This window comes from Podarcis vaucheri, assembly GCF_965113315.1.
Source record: "Podarcis vaucheri genome assembly, chromosome: 3".
Taxonomy (NCBI): Eukaryota; Metazoa; Chordata; class Lepidosauria; order Squamata; family Lacertidae; genus Podarcis; species Podarcis vaucheri.
Window position 1 is genome coordinate 65,020,982 of NC_138761.1, and position 12,968 is coordinate 65,033,949.

At 47.9% G+C, this 12,968-nt stretch overlaps 1 protein-coding gene across 4 annotated transcripts in view; it reads left to right on the forward strand.

The window, feature by feature from the left end:
- SGK1 (serum/glucocorticoid regulated kinase 1) overlaps nt 1-12,968 on the forward strand; it is a 74,942-nt gene that overhangs the window by 60,474 nt on the left and 1,500 nt on the right. The window contains exons 1-11 of one of the 4 annotated variants that reach the window (XM_082215975.1): nt 1,044-1,245; nt 8,073-8,148; nt 8,910-8,985; nt 9,340-9,444; nt 9,856-9,939; nt 10,055-10,186; nt 10,558-10,670; nt 11,062-11,185; nt 11,594-11,689; nt 12,170-12,325; nt 12,446-12,535. In XM_082215975.1, coding sequence (XP_082072101.1) covers nt 1,212-1,245; nt 8,073-8,148; nt 8,910-8,985; nt 9,340-9,444; nt 9,856-9,939; nt 10,055-10,186; nt 10,558-10,670; nt 11,062-11,185; nt 11,594-11,689; nt 12,170-12,325; nt 12,446-12,535 — 1,086 coding nt within the window. In that variant the 5' untranslated portion in view covers nt 1,044-1,211. Of the gene's footprint in view, nt 1-1,043; nt 1,246-5,570; nt 5,702-7,566; nt 7,854-8,072; nt 8,149-8,909; nt 8,986-9,339; nt 9,445-9,855; nt 9,940-10,054; nt 10,187-10,557; nt 10,671-11,061; nt 11,186-11,593; nt 11,690-12,169; nt 12,326-12,445; nt 12,536-12,968 lie in introns of those variants that run through there. The other 3 variants (XM_082215976.1, XM_082215974.1, XM_082215977.1) reach the window with 3 other exon arrangements.

Genomic DNA, 12,968 nt, shown 5'->3' on the forward strand with positions numbered 1-12,968 from the left:
GCATCTGTGGGATCGCCTGCCTGATTCTTCCTACAATGATCCACGACGGTTAAAAAAGCAAAACAAAAGACCAGATTGCCTCCACATCCCCCATCCCATCCTTGAACCCTTAGCCAGCGTTCCCAGACCACATCAGAGGTGGGGAACACAAGAAAGCCAGCGTGGGGAAGTGGTTCGAGTGCCGGACTTGGGTTCAAATCCCCACTGGGCCGTGGAGGTCACTGAGTGACCTTCGGGCCGGTCACTGCCTCTCCGCCTAACCGGCCTCGCAGGGTTGTTGTAGAGCGGGCCAAGACAGAACCATGTACCACCTTTGGAGCAGAGGCGGGGTATATAAATGCGATTAAACAAGCAAGAGAATGGCCAATGGCCCATCTAGTCCAGTGTTTCTGTCCTCACAGTGGCCAACCAGATACCAGTGGGGAACCCTGCAAACTGGGATGTTGCTGGGCTGCAAATCTGTCTTGATGGTTTTTAACATCGCATGTGAATAGTTTGCTGTGAAGGGCTGGCAAAAGATCTTAATGATAACAAGAATGGCAAATGTTCAGGAGCCCGGCTGCCTTTACTCCTCGTCCTATTCTTCTCCTTTCTTCTTCCCATAATCTTATGGCCACTGGCTAGGGCTGGAAAGAACTGATGTCCAACCATACCTGGAGGGCACAGACAGGGACATTAAAGAAGTCACGCGGGCATTTCGGGATCGCCGACGCAGGCTCCTCCTCCCTCTGTGTTTTCTTCCCTCCTTCCTTCCCAAATTGTGTTTTGATTCAAGTCTCCTGCTGCATCAATTAAAAGAGACCGGCATTTCTAGTTGCCGCGCTGGGTGTGTGTTTGTGTGTGGGCATGTTTCTGTGTGTGTGTACGTACACATACGGTATATATATAATAAGCAAGTGTTGACTTCAGTCAATCTCAGGGTTTATGTTGCAACAACGTGGCTCTTGTTGAACTTTAGTTCTCTGGTATGTAAATCACCTTTAATACGAGGTTCATAAACTGGGCAGCCAGATCAGCTCGTTTCCTTTATTTCATCGCCCGCCTCCCTGCAAGCTGGCGGAGAGCCGGACGGCCCAAAGAAGGAGAGGCTTTTTGGTTGGGAATTACAATACAACAAAGCCCGAGGATTTAGAACAGGGTTGCCGAAACGGCGGCTCCTGGCACTTGTGGTGGGATCTTGAGGAGGAGGCAGAGAGGAAGAGACAAACACCATGAGAGGGAAAGAAGAAAAGTCTTCGCTGAAAGGTTGGTCGAATTAACATTATATATTCTTTTTTCCCGCGGTGGGAAACTTTCACAACAACTTCTGACCTAGGGAAGGAAGAGAACGCTTGAATCTCGAGTTGAAATGGACACTCTTAGATTGTCCCTCTCTATAAAATAGTCCCATTAGATGCGGCTGGAGATAAGGGCTGGAGGCTCAATTGTTTTTTGGGTGCGCTGATAAGATTAGCTCCGAGGCAATCTCATCTGAAAGAGCAGGAGGAGGGGGAGTGGATGGACAGAGCTGTGTAAAAACCATGGTTTTGTATGCTAGAGGCTTAAGTCTTACGGGAAAACTGCCTGTAGGTCATTCCTTGGCAAATCCATAGGAATGTTGCCTTGAACTCGCTTTGCTTGTGCGGGCTTCCCTGAAAGGTGGCTTGTCAAAGAGGACGAAGGAGTGGAACAATGGCTTGGATGTCTCAGTGCAACTTAAATGTTTGGGGGAGGGGGTTTTTGCGGAGTGGGGACAGGTATTACAGCAGGGCTTCTTTCCAAGTGCATCCTTTCAAGGATGTAGTGAATACCATAGGATGTGTTCTCCCATGGCCGTTGGTGCATCAAACCTCGGTATTGGCTGGCAGACCGCAGAAGCTCTCCAGGGATTCTGACAATTCCTCCCCCAAACCCAACCCTACCGAGAGATGCTGCGGGGACTGAATCTGGGACCTTCTGAAGGCTCACCAGGGCAGCTGGCTTGCTTCACCCAGCCACCTGCCACAGGACTGATGTTGTGGGAGCACAAATGATGCTGAAGAAGGCGATGTGGTGCCTTGGCTGGCTCAGTGACATTAGATGAGAAGCATCGTGGTTCATGCTGGGGATGCAGAATCTGGCTCCGGGTTCGATTCCTGGCATTTCCTGCAAATGTAAGAAGCGCCCTTCCACGTCCGGTCACTGGACTAGATCTAGCCCGCCATCCTGTTCCCAGACTGGGGGAGCAGACGCCTATGCAAAGCAAGCAGGGCCTGAGGAGGACAGCAGCGATTCCCAGCAACTGGTATCCGGAGGCGAGCTGCCTCCAACGGGGGAGGCAGAAGAGCTCAGCCACCGTGGCTAACAACCGCTAGTGAAATGGCCAAAACACCATCCCAGTTGGCAGATATTTCTGGTTAAGCAGATCACATGGGCAGATTGACTGGGGGTCCCAAGCGGAGACCATGAGTTTGACCCTATATATATATATATATATATATATGCAGGTTTTGGTGTCTTCGGGTGTCTTCCCGTGTAAGAGTCGGGGTGTCTGGGCGACGTTTCGACGAGGTCTCACTCGTCATCTTCAGGCTGGTGCTTTCGGCTTCTTGTTACTGGAACAGAGCAGAATCTGGTGTTTGAGTTCCTATAAATACTGTTGAGGGGTGTGGTGTATAGCCTCCAACGTTCTGGGCAGAGAGGAAGTTCCTAGATTAGTGTGCCTTTTCTTCTTTTGTTCCTTAATTACTTGAGGGATATCTTGAGTGATTTCATGAGTGATATTCTGAATACCACTGGGTGGGTCATTAAGTGTAGATTAGTTGCTAAAGCTTTCGTGTCTTGACCTCTTGAGCTTGTGAAGAGTTTTTCTGAGAAGATGGCTGTGCTGCATTTAGTTGTGCTCTGGCTTGGCTTCGTGTAACCACAGCTCGCCCCTATACACGAAGCCAAGCCAGAGCACAACTAAATGCAGCACAGCCATCTTCTCAGAAAAACTCTTCACAAGCTCAAGAGGTCAAGACACGAAAGCTTTAGCAACTAATCTACACTTAATGACCCACCCAGTGGTATTCAGAATATCACTCATGAAATCACTCAAGATATCCCTCAAGTAATTAAGGAACAAAAGAAGAAAAGGCACACTAATCTAGGAACTTCCTCTCTGCCCAGAACGTTGGAGGCTATACACCACACCCCTCAACAGTATTTATAGGAACTCAAACACCAGACTCTGCTCTGTTCCAGTAACAAGAAGCCGAAAGCACCAGCCTGAAGATGACGAGTGAGACCTCGTCGAAACGTCGCCCAGACACCCCGACTCTTACACGGGAAGACACCCGAAGACACCAAAACCTGCATTCCTGTACCCGTGAAAATCTACAAAAGCATATATATATATATATATATATATATGCACATATACACACACACACACACACACACACACACACAAAAGTGGCCAAGGCGGGGGGGGCACACAGAGGAGACTCTTCGGCATCATGTGCCACCCGATCGCTAGAGCAGCATAAGTGAATGAAGCCGCGAATGAATGGGGCTCCAAGGCTGTGTCTTGAAGCGGCTGCGGAGGAGCAGTTTCGCCGGGTTCAGGCAAGGAGGAGCCAAAGCGGGGACTTGAGCGCATGCGCGTTGCGGGAGGTCCCGAGGCGCCGCCACCTCTTCGAGCTGCTGGCTATGCGAGGCTTGTAAAGTTTGCGAGAGAAGCTGTGGGGGGGGGGGGCTCCCGGGAGGTGCCCTGCCGCTACTGGCGGAGGAAAAGGCCGCGGGGACATATGTGTGATGGAAAGGAGCAGAGGAAGTTGTAGATCAGGGTTGAGTTCCCCGGGGGGATCTCTTTATTGTTATTGTTATTGTTAATAATCAAAGCTGCGGTGTTATAAAGGAGGCTAAAGCAGGACTGGTGTCCCCCCCCCCCGCCCGGCTTTTTCCTACAGTCCCGAATTCTGGAAGGATTCGAGTCGAAAGGTTTTGTATGTGTTTTTAAAAAATAAAATCAACGGATTAGGCAAAATGCAACTTCTGCAATCTTGCGTCAGCAAAGTCAACTGGCAGCCCGTGGGAGTCGCACAGGCCCGAGGCGCTTCCGCCCAGCCCTTTTGTTGGGGTGTTAATTCTAGATCCGGCGTGGAAGAGCCCTACCCGCCTACCCCGTTTCCAACTCGTGCTTTCTGCTTAGGATTTTTGGGGTCTGCAAACCATCCGCCCCAGCTTTGAAACAGGACAGTCGGGGGAAACCATGTTGTCGTGGGCGCGCACAGGCGCGCGCAGGAAATCGTGCGCGAGCCGGAGGAGCTAAGAAGGAGGAAGGACGGAGGCGGGGCTTATGCAGAAAGTCCAATAAAAATTAAATCCGCTGAAAACTGAGCGGCGTTCGGGGACCAAAAAATACTGTAGTGGATTCCAGGGATCCAGTTGGTATCAATCAATTTAGTGTGTTCGATCCCCGAGAGTAATCTAGTCAAACCCCCTGCAGTGCAGCAATCTCAACACGTGGTTCCTCATCCAGTTTGAAATAGTATCGAACCCTGCTTAGCTTTAGCAAATGTGCTTGCAGTTTTATCGCTGCACCAAAGTCCCCTTGGACTGGTGGGTTGGCTGGCTTCCTCCCGAGTCATCCTGCCTGGATTGCACTTGCAGGCCTGTCCGTCCGCTGAGGCTCTTGCATCGCAGATATTACATTTAAGTGATAGGAAAAGAGAAAGGAGAAGGTGGTGACTTTTTAATAAATTGCAGGGGAACGATGGGAAGGCTTCTACTTAAAAAATAATAATGAGCTAAATAAGCAGGCGAGCTCTTGATCAGAAGCTTGCCTCTCTTATTATTATTATTATTATTATTATTATTATTATTATTATTATTTTGCGGGGGGGGGGTCTTGAATTGATTCGTGTTGCATTTATCAGTGGGGTGGAATGTAACAACAATCGGGTCGGAAGGCAGTGCCCCCCTCTCGCCGCGACGTGGGAGGTGGTCTCAGCCCCAAGCTCGCCGTTCGCTCTCCGCGCCCCGTTCCCCTCCCCGCAATATGTTATGACTGCCGTCCGTTGCGTGCCGCCGCCGGTGCTTCAGGTCACCGGTGGGCGGCGTCCCGGCCAACTCCATTCATAAACACGCCTCACGTGTTTCCCAACGCTGCTGCGGAGACAGGCATAAATAAATAAACGCGCCATCCGGGCACAGAGTGTTCTCAAACAATTGTGCAAATGAAGAAAAAGAAAAAGAAATCGTTGCAGCCTGAGTCAGCTCCCCCCCTCCCACCTTCCTCTTTCTCTCCCTGTTGCTTTTGCAAATGTGGAGATTTCCATCATCTCATTCCATGAGATAGCATTTCTCTTTCGTTTTTAAACATTATTATTACACACGCCCAATATTTTTAAGGCGCTTTCCCGGCCAATCGGTTTCTGGGGTCTCGCCTGGAAGGGGCGCTTGTTTGTGAGACTGAGGAAGCAGCGGCAGGAAACAAGAGCCCCCCCCCCAGTCACTCCCTGCCTCCCTACGGAAAGGCCATTGCTTATCGGCCTTCACCCCAGACGTCAGAGGTTCTCCTTTAGATCGAGCGGAGCGATCCTCTCTGGGGGGCTCTCTCCGGTTCCCTTTGCTTCACATACTTGGAGCTGGGGGTGGGGAGGCTGCCATAAACTTAACATCTGCAGATGTGAGACGGAGAAGGAACCGCCGGTGTTGCAGGGAACGCAAAAGACCGGGGCTTCTGGCCGGGATCTGGGTAAGAAAGTCCTGCGCAGCACAGCTCTGCTTGCGTCTCTCTCCCTTCCTTGCATTCGGGCTGCTTGCAGGGTGAAGGGAGAGAGACTCTCTCTCCTCCCTGCTATGAGCTCCTGCTTGACTGACAGCCGCCCCCGGACGCCTCCCTTCGGCCCAGGATTCCTTTGGAGCCGCGTGGTTGGAGCCTCCCGGCGCTTGCCAGCCAAGGCAGCCCCTGGACAGCCCCGTCCCGCCGCGACGCGCTCTGGCGATTAATAAATACCATCTGGTAAAAGTAGGAACCGTGTGACTCCAGCGGTTTCTGTTTCGCAGTCTGAACGACAGTGGAGTTGCTTTGAGGTGGTTTTATAAAGAAAAGGGCAAAGGAGGGAAGGGAGGGTGGAAACAGACAGAAGACGTTCAAAGACTCCTCAAAAGCAGCCCTGTCTGCTCTTGAGATTCAGATCCGTAAGGCGTATTTTCTCAAGAGTAGGAAAAGTTTCTGCCTGCCTTGATGGAGGATTCCAGAGGCACAGGACCTTCCGACCCAATGGGATTCCTGCTTTGCTCTCATTGCCTTAGATTAAGGAGATTTCTTCCTATGTAGGTGTGCCATAAATAGCTAATGTTGGAGGGAATGCCGCCGGATTAATGTTAAGGAGGAGGGCAGGGCTGAACGTCTAAGGATGCCCCGGCCTGCCTGGGAGTCACAGCTCTCGGGAAACCCCGATGTCTAATTCCGTGTGTGTGTGTGTGTGTGTGTGCGGATTAGCTGTGGTTGTCCACTGATTCACAGATCATTCTAAATATGTTCAAGGACACCCTCGGTTACTGCTTTATATAATAACTGTACGGATACTTTTTATATAAAAAAGTAAGTTTCCGGGGTCTAAGTAAGGTCGCGAAGGACATCCCTCTCGGTGTGGATTTAACCATAATAGATTAAAAATGGAAATTCCACGTCCAGGGGCTGTACCTTCCGATTATCAGGTTGGGAGGGGGGAACGACCTGGAGATGGCTCTCCCAATCCCCCCCCCCGCCCTCGGCGCCTCTTGTGGGAGACAGGGCTGAGTGTCGCAACGGAAATGCCTTTGTTCTTATCTCTGGAACAAATCGATCCTTGGATGAGGTCCATCTCGGACCTGGGGGTGTCTGAAAAAAACCAAGGCTATCCTATCCCGCGGCGGGTCTCTCTGTGGAAGTGTAAAGAGTGGCAAAAATGGGACTTCCTTTGCGCGTTATGCTGGCCTTGAGGAACAAGGCAGGTACATTTAAAGGACACACACACAAAAAGGCTGCTGGCCAAGCCTAATTGGTGCTAACTTTCGAGGGGCAGCGACCTCCTGGGCACATCTCTTTAACTCACACGGGTGGAGGAGGGCGGGGAGGGGCCCCCACGGGAGGGGCCCCCACGAGGACGCAGCAAGTGCCCTGAGCGCCTTGGCAAGGCAAAGAGCGGAGTTCTAATTCTGCCGTGCAATAAACCAGTACATAAAAATAAGGCTGGCATCTCTCTCCAAGGTTTGTTTGCAACCCCAGAGCTTTGTTGCATTGTCTTTCCCTCTCTAGAACTGCTGCCAATTAATCCCACTGCAATTTGCTGAGGGTGAAAAAGGATAAAAAAGGGGGGGCTGGTGCGTGGTAGCTGGCGGGCTTCTTCCTCTCCAGCCGGCTTGCGAGACTCCTTTCTAACGTCAAGGGAGGGGAACATGTCATGGGGAAGGGAAGGGCCGGGCGCCAGGCCTGCCTGTCTCCCGGCAGCTCCGGGCGCCTGGGGCGGGGGGAGAGCGAGACTCTTCCTCATTGTTCCCCTCTGGCTCCGCCCCTCCTTCCTCTCCGCCTGGGCTGTCGCCGAGGCCGCGCCTATATAAAGCCCCGGGGCGAGCGGCGGAGCGGCAGAAGCGAGCTGACTCAATAGGGTGAACGATCTTGACACTGCGCGCTTTACCCCCGCTCCTAATTCTCTAACTCGGAAGCAGAGCGAGCAACAAGCCACAGCTAGCTGCCTGGAAGGGCGCTCGCGCATCCACTCTTATACCTCGCGCATCTGCTTGGATTATTATTCTTTCCAACACTGAGAAACCTAGAAAGTCTGCAATGACGGTCAAAGCCGAAGCTTCGGGATCCACGCTAACTTATTCCAAGATGAGAGGGATGGTGGCAATACTGATCGGTGAGTGGGAACGACGAGGAGGAGATAGCGATAGAGAAAAAGAGCATAAAACAGCGTGCGCCCTCCTGATTGTAACCGTGTTGTAGAAGCGAGGCTCTCTTGTTGCATTCAAGGGATGGAGAGGGCGTGTGTGTGCGTTAATTAAATAAAGGAAAGGAAAGGAAAGAAGATGGGGAATTATTCTGTAACAACCCCCTTCTCTCTTGTGATTGTTTGCAGCTTTCATGAAACAGAGACGAATGGGGCTGAATGACTTCATTCAGAAGATAGCCACCAACTCCTACGCATGCAAACAGTAAGTATTTTTTGTGGGCTGTGTTTTTTTCTTACTCTCTTCTGCAGAAATTGCCTGGGAAATGCGTGGAAATTCGTAAAATTTAACAGAGAATGAGAAATTATATAACTCCTTTCAGTGAGAGATTGTTGAAATTATAATTTTTTTGCAGTTTTTTTTTTTTACAGTATCATGCATGCTTACGCAGATGTAAATTTCAGAAATTTCAGTGGGACTTATACTCCTAAGTATACTTACTAGAAAGTAACTTTAGTGACACCTGTGTGGTAGAAGCGGGTGTCATTAAAGCTGCACTTGAGAATAAATCTTCTTGGACTCACTTTTGAGTAGATACACCTTATGCCAAAAAAGAAAAAGACCAGCGGTAGAGTAGATGCTGTAAAAAATTAGTAGGAAACCGAATAAAATTTTCTAGATTTTAAAATATCACAAGTTCTGAATTAATTGCATTCAGCTAAGTTTTACTGTTTGGCTGAAGAATAGAAAACTGGAGAAAGGCACCTAGTTTAGATTTCCTGATCCCTCATTCCCTCCTCTGACCTTTAATTACAGAGGAAACTTAAGTCTCTTTGCTCAGAATGGTTTGTTCTTGTCTCCGGTTTCATCTTAGCCCTGAAACCTAGTAAGCCAGTTGTTTTTAGCAGCCTGCCAACTTGAAACTTTCCAGCTAGAATGTTACCATGCCCCCTAGTGGTGAAATGTTTTTAATGTTCTGTACCTTGTTCAGCTGTACTAATTATCCTGGCTTTAATCTCTTTCAGCCCTGAAGTTCAATCTATTTTGAAGATCTCCCAGCCTCAAGAGCCTGAACTTATGAATGCCAATCCTTCTCCTCCAGTAAGTAGCTTCTGTTATGCACAGCCTATCCTGAGACTTTAATGTGACAGTAATAGCAACAGGTTTTAAAGATAGATGTTCTGTCCGTTGGTAATCTGGCATGGGTTTTTCCATTCAGGACACATTGTAGTGATGCAACTTGGAAAGAAGTGTTTTGCAATAAAGATTTAGCATTTCCCTCTAGAGCAGATAAAACTCTTATTTTTAACTTGACATACTCTTTCAAGCATATTATTTTCCCCCATAGAAGAATGCAATGCAATTTACTGTGTTTTTAAAAAAGAAATAATCTGCACCCAAGTATTTCAGTACAAATGTTTGATCCCCCCTTTTTTTCTTCTTTGTTCACTGCAGCCCAGTCCATCCCAGCAGATCAACCTTGGCCCTTCTTCTAACCCACATGCTAAACCATCAGATTTCCATTTCCTGAAGGTCATTGGAAAAGGCAGCTTTGGGAAGGTAAGCATACATATTCATTTGGTCAATGGGCCTGTAATATTAAGGGTATCAAAATACTTGGGAGTGCCAGGGGGATTTAATAAGAAGCAAACTGGTGACTATGAAGGGATGTGAGGTGGAGTATTCTTGAAAAGCAAGGTTCCATTAAAATTTATGTAAGAAAATTTGCTATATGGATCATACGGCACAAAGGGGAAATGAAGGCTGTATTGTCCCATTCCCTGCCTTAAGGCAGTGGCACCCACCCATTATGTTGATATGTGGTATTTTACTGTCAGCCCATTGAGTTGTGCAGGGTTGCTCTGTAGATGGGCCTCATGATAGCAGAAAGGACGTAACTGAGTTGCGACTTGATAGTTCCCTTGCATCATGATCACACCTAAACAAAGGGGGTGCCTTGGTTTATTTCAGGTTCTTCTTGCAAGGCACAAGGCAGAAGAGCACTTCTATGCAGTAAAAGTCCTCCAGAAGAAAGCAATCCTGAAAAAGAAGGAGGTACGTAACTGAATTATACCCATTTCACGAGAAATGCCAATCAGCAAACGAATTATAATAGTCCTACTGTTCTGCTGCTCAGTCAATGATGATTTCCTACTTCCCTTCCTCTTAGGAGAAACACATAATGTCTGAACGCAACGTCCTACTGAAGAACGTGAAGCACCCTTTCCTGGTGGGACTCCACTTCTCCTTCCAGACTGCAGACAAGCTGTATTTTGTCCTAGACTACATCAATGGTGGAGAGGTAAGCAGAAAGAATGCACAGAACCATAAGGGGTGTGTGTCCAAAGATACACAGGGCTTGATCCAAAGATTATTCAAACTCCTTCTTGCTGAAAACAAAGCCAGCCTTGCCATGTGTACAAATAAGGCAGTGCTTTATTCCTATTAAGTATGAAGAGGAGTTTTGGGGAGGAGTTACTAGATTCAGGGTCTCTGGCTTGCCAGCCTCTCACAGCAGGAAGCAGCCAGCGGATTACTAGGCCATTTCCTACCATTGTTCTATCTAGCTATATATATATATATAGAGAGAGAGAGAGCTTAATTAAATGCATTGTTTTTAGTGGTTTTGGGATCGCTAACAGATTTCTCCCCCTCCTTCCTTGTCTCCTGCAGTTGTTCTACCATCTCCAGAGGGAACGTTGCTTCCTGGAGCCAAGAGCTCGTTTTTATGCTGCTGAAATCGCCAGTGCACTGGGTTACCTGCATTCATTGAATATTGTTTACCGGTAAGCAGAGCAGATGGTTTGCACACGTGCATGGTTTCTGTGAAAACTGTGGGAAGTAGGCTGTAACATGTAATAAGGGGAGGTCAGGAACCTTGTGGAACCAAGACACTGACCCTGGGCACTGGGATCAGTGCAGCGCAAATTTTTTAGATTCGCTTCCAGGTTATGGGTTAGAACCAGTAAATAGATGCTTCTCATGCACACAGACTAAATCCTGTTGGTAAATGACCTTTAGAAAGTGCTTGGGGGCTATCCATCAAACCCGTTTGTTTTCAAAGGGACAAACCCCCCTTCAAAAAAAAAATAAACCTGATAAAATCCCATTGCTTATAATAAACATAAGAGTTGAGAGCCATTGGCTCACCTGTGTATTTTCCTTCCTTTGCCCTAGGGACTTGAAGCCAGAGAACATTTTGCTGGATTCTCAAGGCCACATTGTCTTGACTGACTTTGGACTCTGCAAAGAGAACATAGAACACAATGGCACAACTTCCACATTTTGTGGCACTCCTGAGGTAGGTCTGGGTTCTGCTTTCTTTATCCACATGGCAGTGATGTATGTGCCCAAAGTGTGCAGAGAGAAGAGGAATTTCCCAGATGGGACAAAAGGACATGTTGTGTTGTTTAGGTGAAGTAGTCAGACAGGCTTTGATTGATGAGCCCTGCTGACAAAGCTGCAGCGGGTGGGGGAGGGAGAGAAAGGCCAGAGGTTACAAATGCAAGCCTTTAAGGGCAAACAGAAAAAGTTATCTAGGGACTCCTGCAGAACAAAGTTCTACAGATGTAAAGATTGGTGTGGTCATCTATCCACAAGTGCAGTCCCCACTCAATCAGGTCACTAAGGTTATTTTTAAGTGGAGCATTTAAAAGAATGCAGACTGGCTACTTTATTCTAATGTTTCCTATCTTTTTGTTTTCGATAGTACCTTGCCCCCGAAGTCCTTCACAAGCAACCCTATGACCGGACTGTTGACTGGTGGTGCCTTGGGGCTGTTTTGTACGAGATGCTTTATGGACTGGTAAGCAAAAATAGTGAGCAACTGGCTAATTGCAAACACAGACCAGTCATGATTCCATCTGCAGTAGTTACCAGCATAAGAAAGAGCTGAATCTTGGTTCCACTGAATTTATAAATGTTACGAACTTCAGTTGGAGCCAATATTTTGCATGTGGATCTCTTACACGGTGCACATATTTGTGGCCATAGGTCAGTGATGGATCATCTGCTTTGCATGCAGAAGGTCTTGGGTTCAATCCCTGCCTGGGAATTATTCCCTACTTGAGAAACCCTGGAGAGCCATTTAGCCAATACTGACTTAGATGGACCGTTGGTCTGACCCGATATAAGCAGTTGCCTTATGCTCCTTGGGTGGGTGGGACATGAGAAGAGCCATTCCAGTGCCTCAAGATGGGTATCAAACTAAGTGTATTGTGATACAGGTAGTACAGTAAGTTAGATTCTTGGGACTAAAAATCTGTTTCCCCTTTTCTCTCTCCAGCCCCCTTTCTATAGCAGAAACACAGCAGAAATGTATGACAACATCTTGAACAAACCTCTGCAGCTGAAGCCAAATATTACCAACTCTGCGAGACACCTTTTGGAAGGTCTTCTGCAAAAGGACAGGACCAAGAGGCTGGGTGCAAAGGAGGACTTTGTAAGTATAATCCTGCGAGTTGTGAGGGGTGGGTGGGGGAGTTTCGGAAGTTGGCTAGACGATAACAGTCTTTTCCAATTACTCTTGCCTGAACTGATCTGATTTCCATTTCCTCAACAGATGGAGATTAAGAACCACATCTTCTTCTCCCTAATTAACTGGGATGATCTCATTAATAAGAAGATTACACCCCCTTTCAACCCAAATGTGGTAAGTGTTGTCTTCTAATTATGGGAGAGACTTTTCTATTTATACTGGGGTACCCAGGGGTTGAAGATAAAAATAATGACAGGCTAGTTTTTAGCAGGTTCTAGTGTGTTCTCAATGTGAAGCAATCGGGCAGGTGTCTTAATTTTTAAATGCCGCCTTGAGTTTATGCATAAGTGGATGGAATTGCCTCATGCAGTTCAGGTATGAGGTGAGGCAATTGGGTCAGGTGAACTCTATGAGCTTGGAGGTGCATGTTGACCTGTGAGACCGCTGCAGCCAATCCAGATCAGTCTCCAGTCCAACACCCACCCACCCCATTAGATTTCTATTTTTGTTTGGAATGAGTTCAGGGGGGTGATCCAGTTGTTGGTTTTTTGTAATTGCCTTCCCATGAAGTGCCTAGATTGGTTTTACTTTAAAAACACACACACAA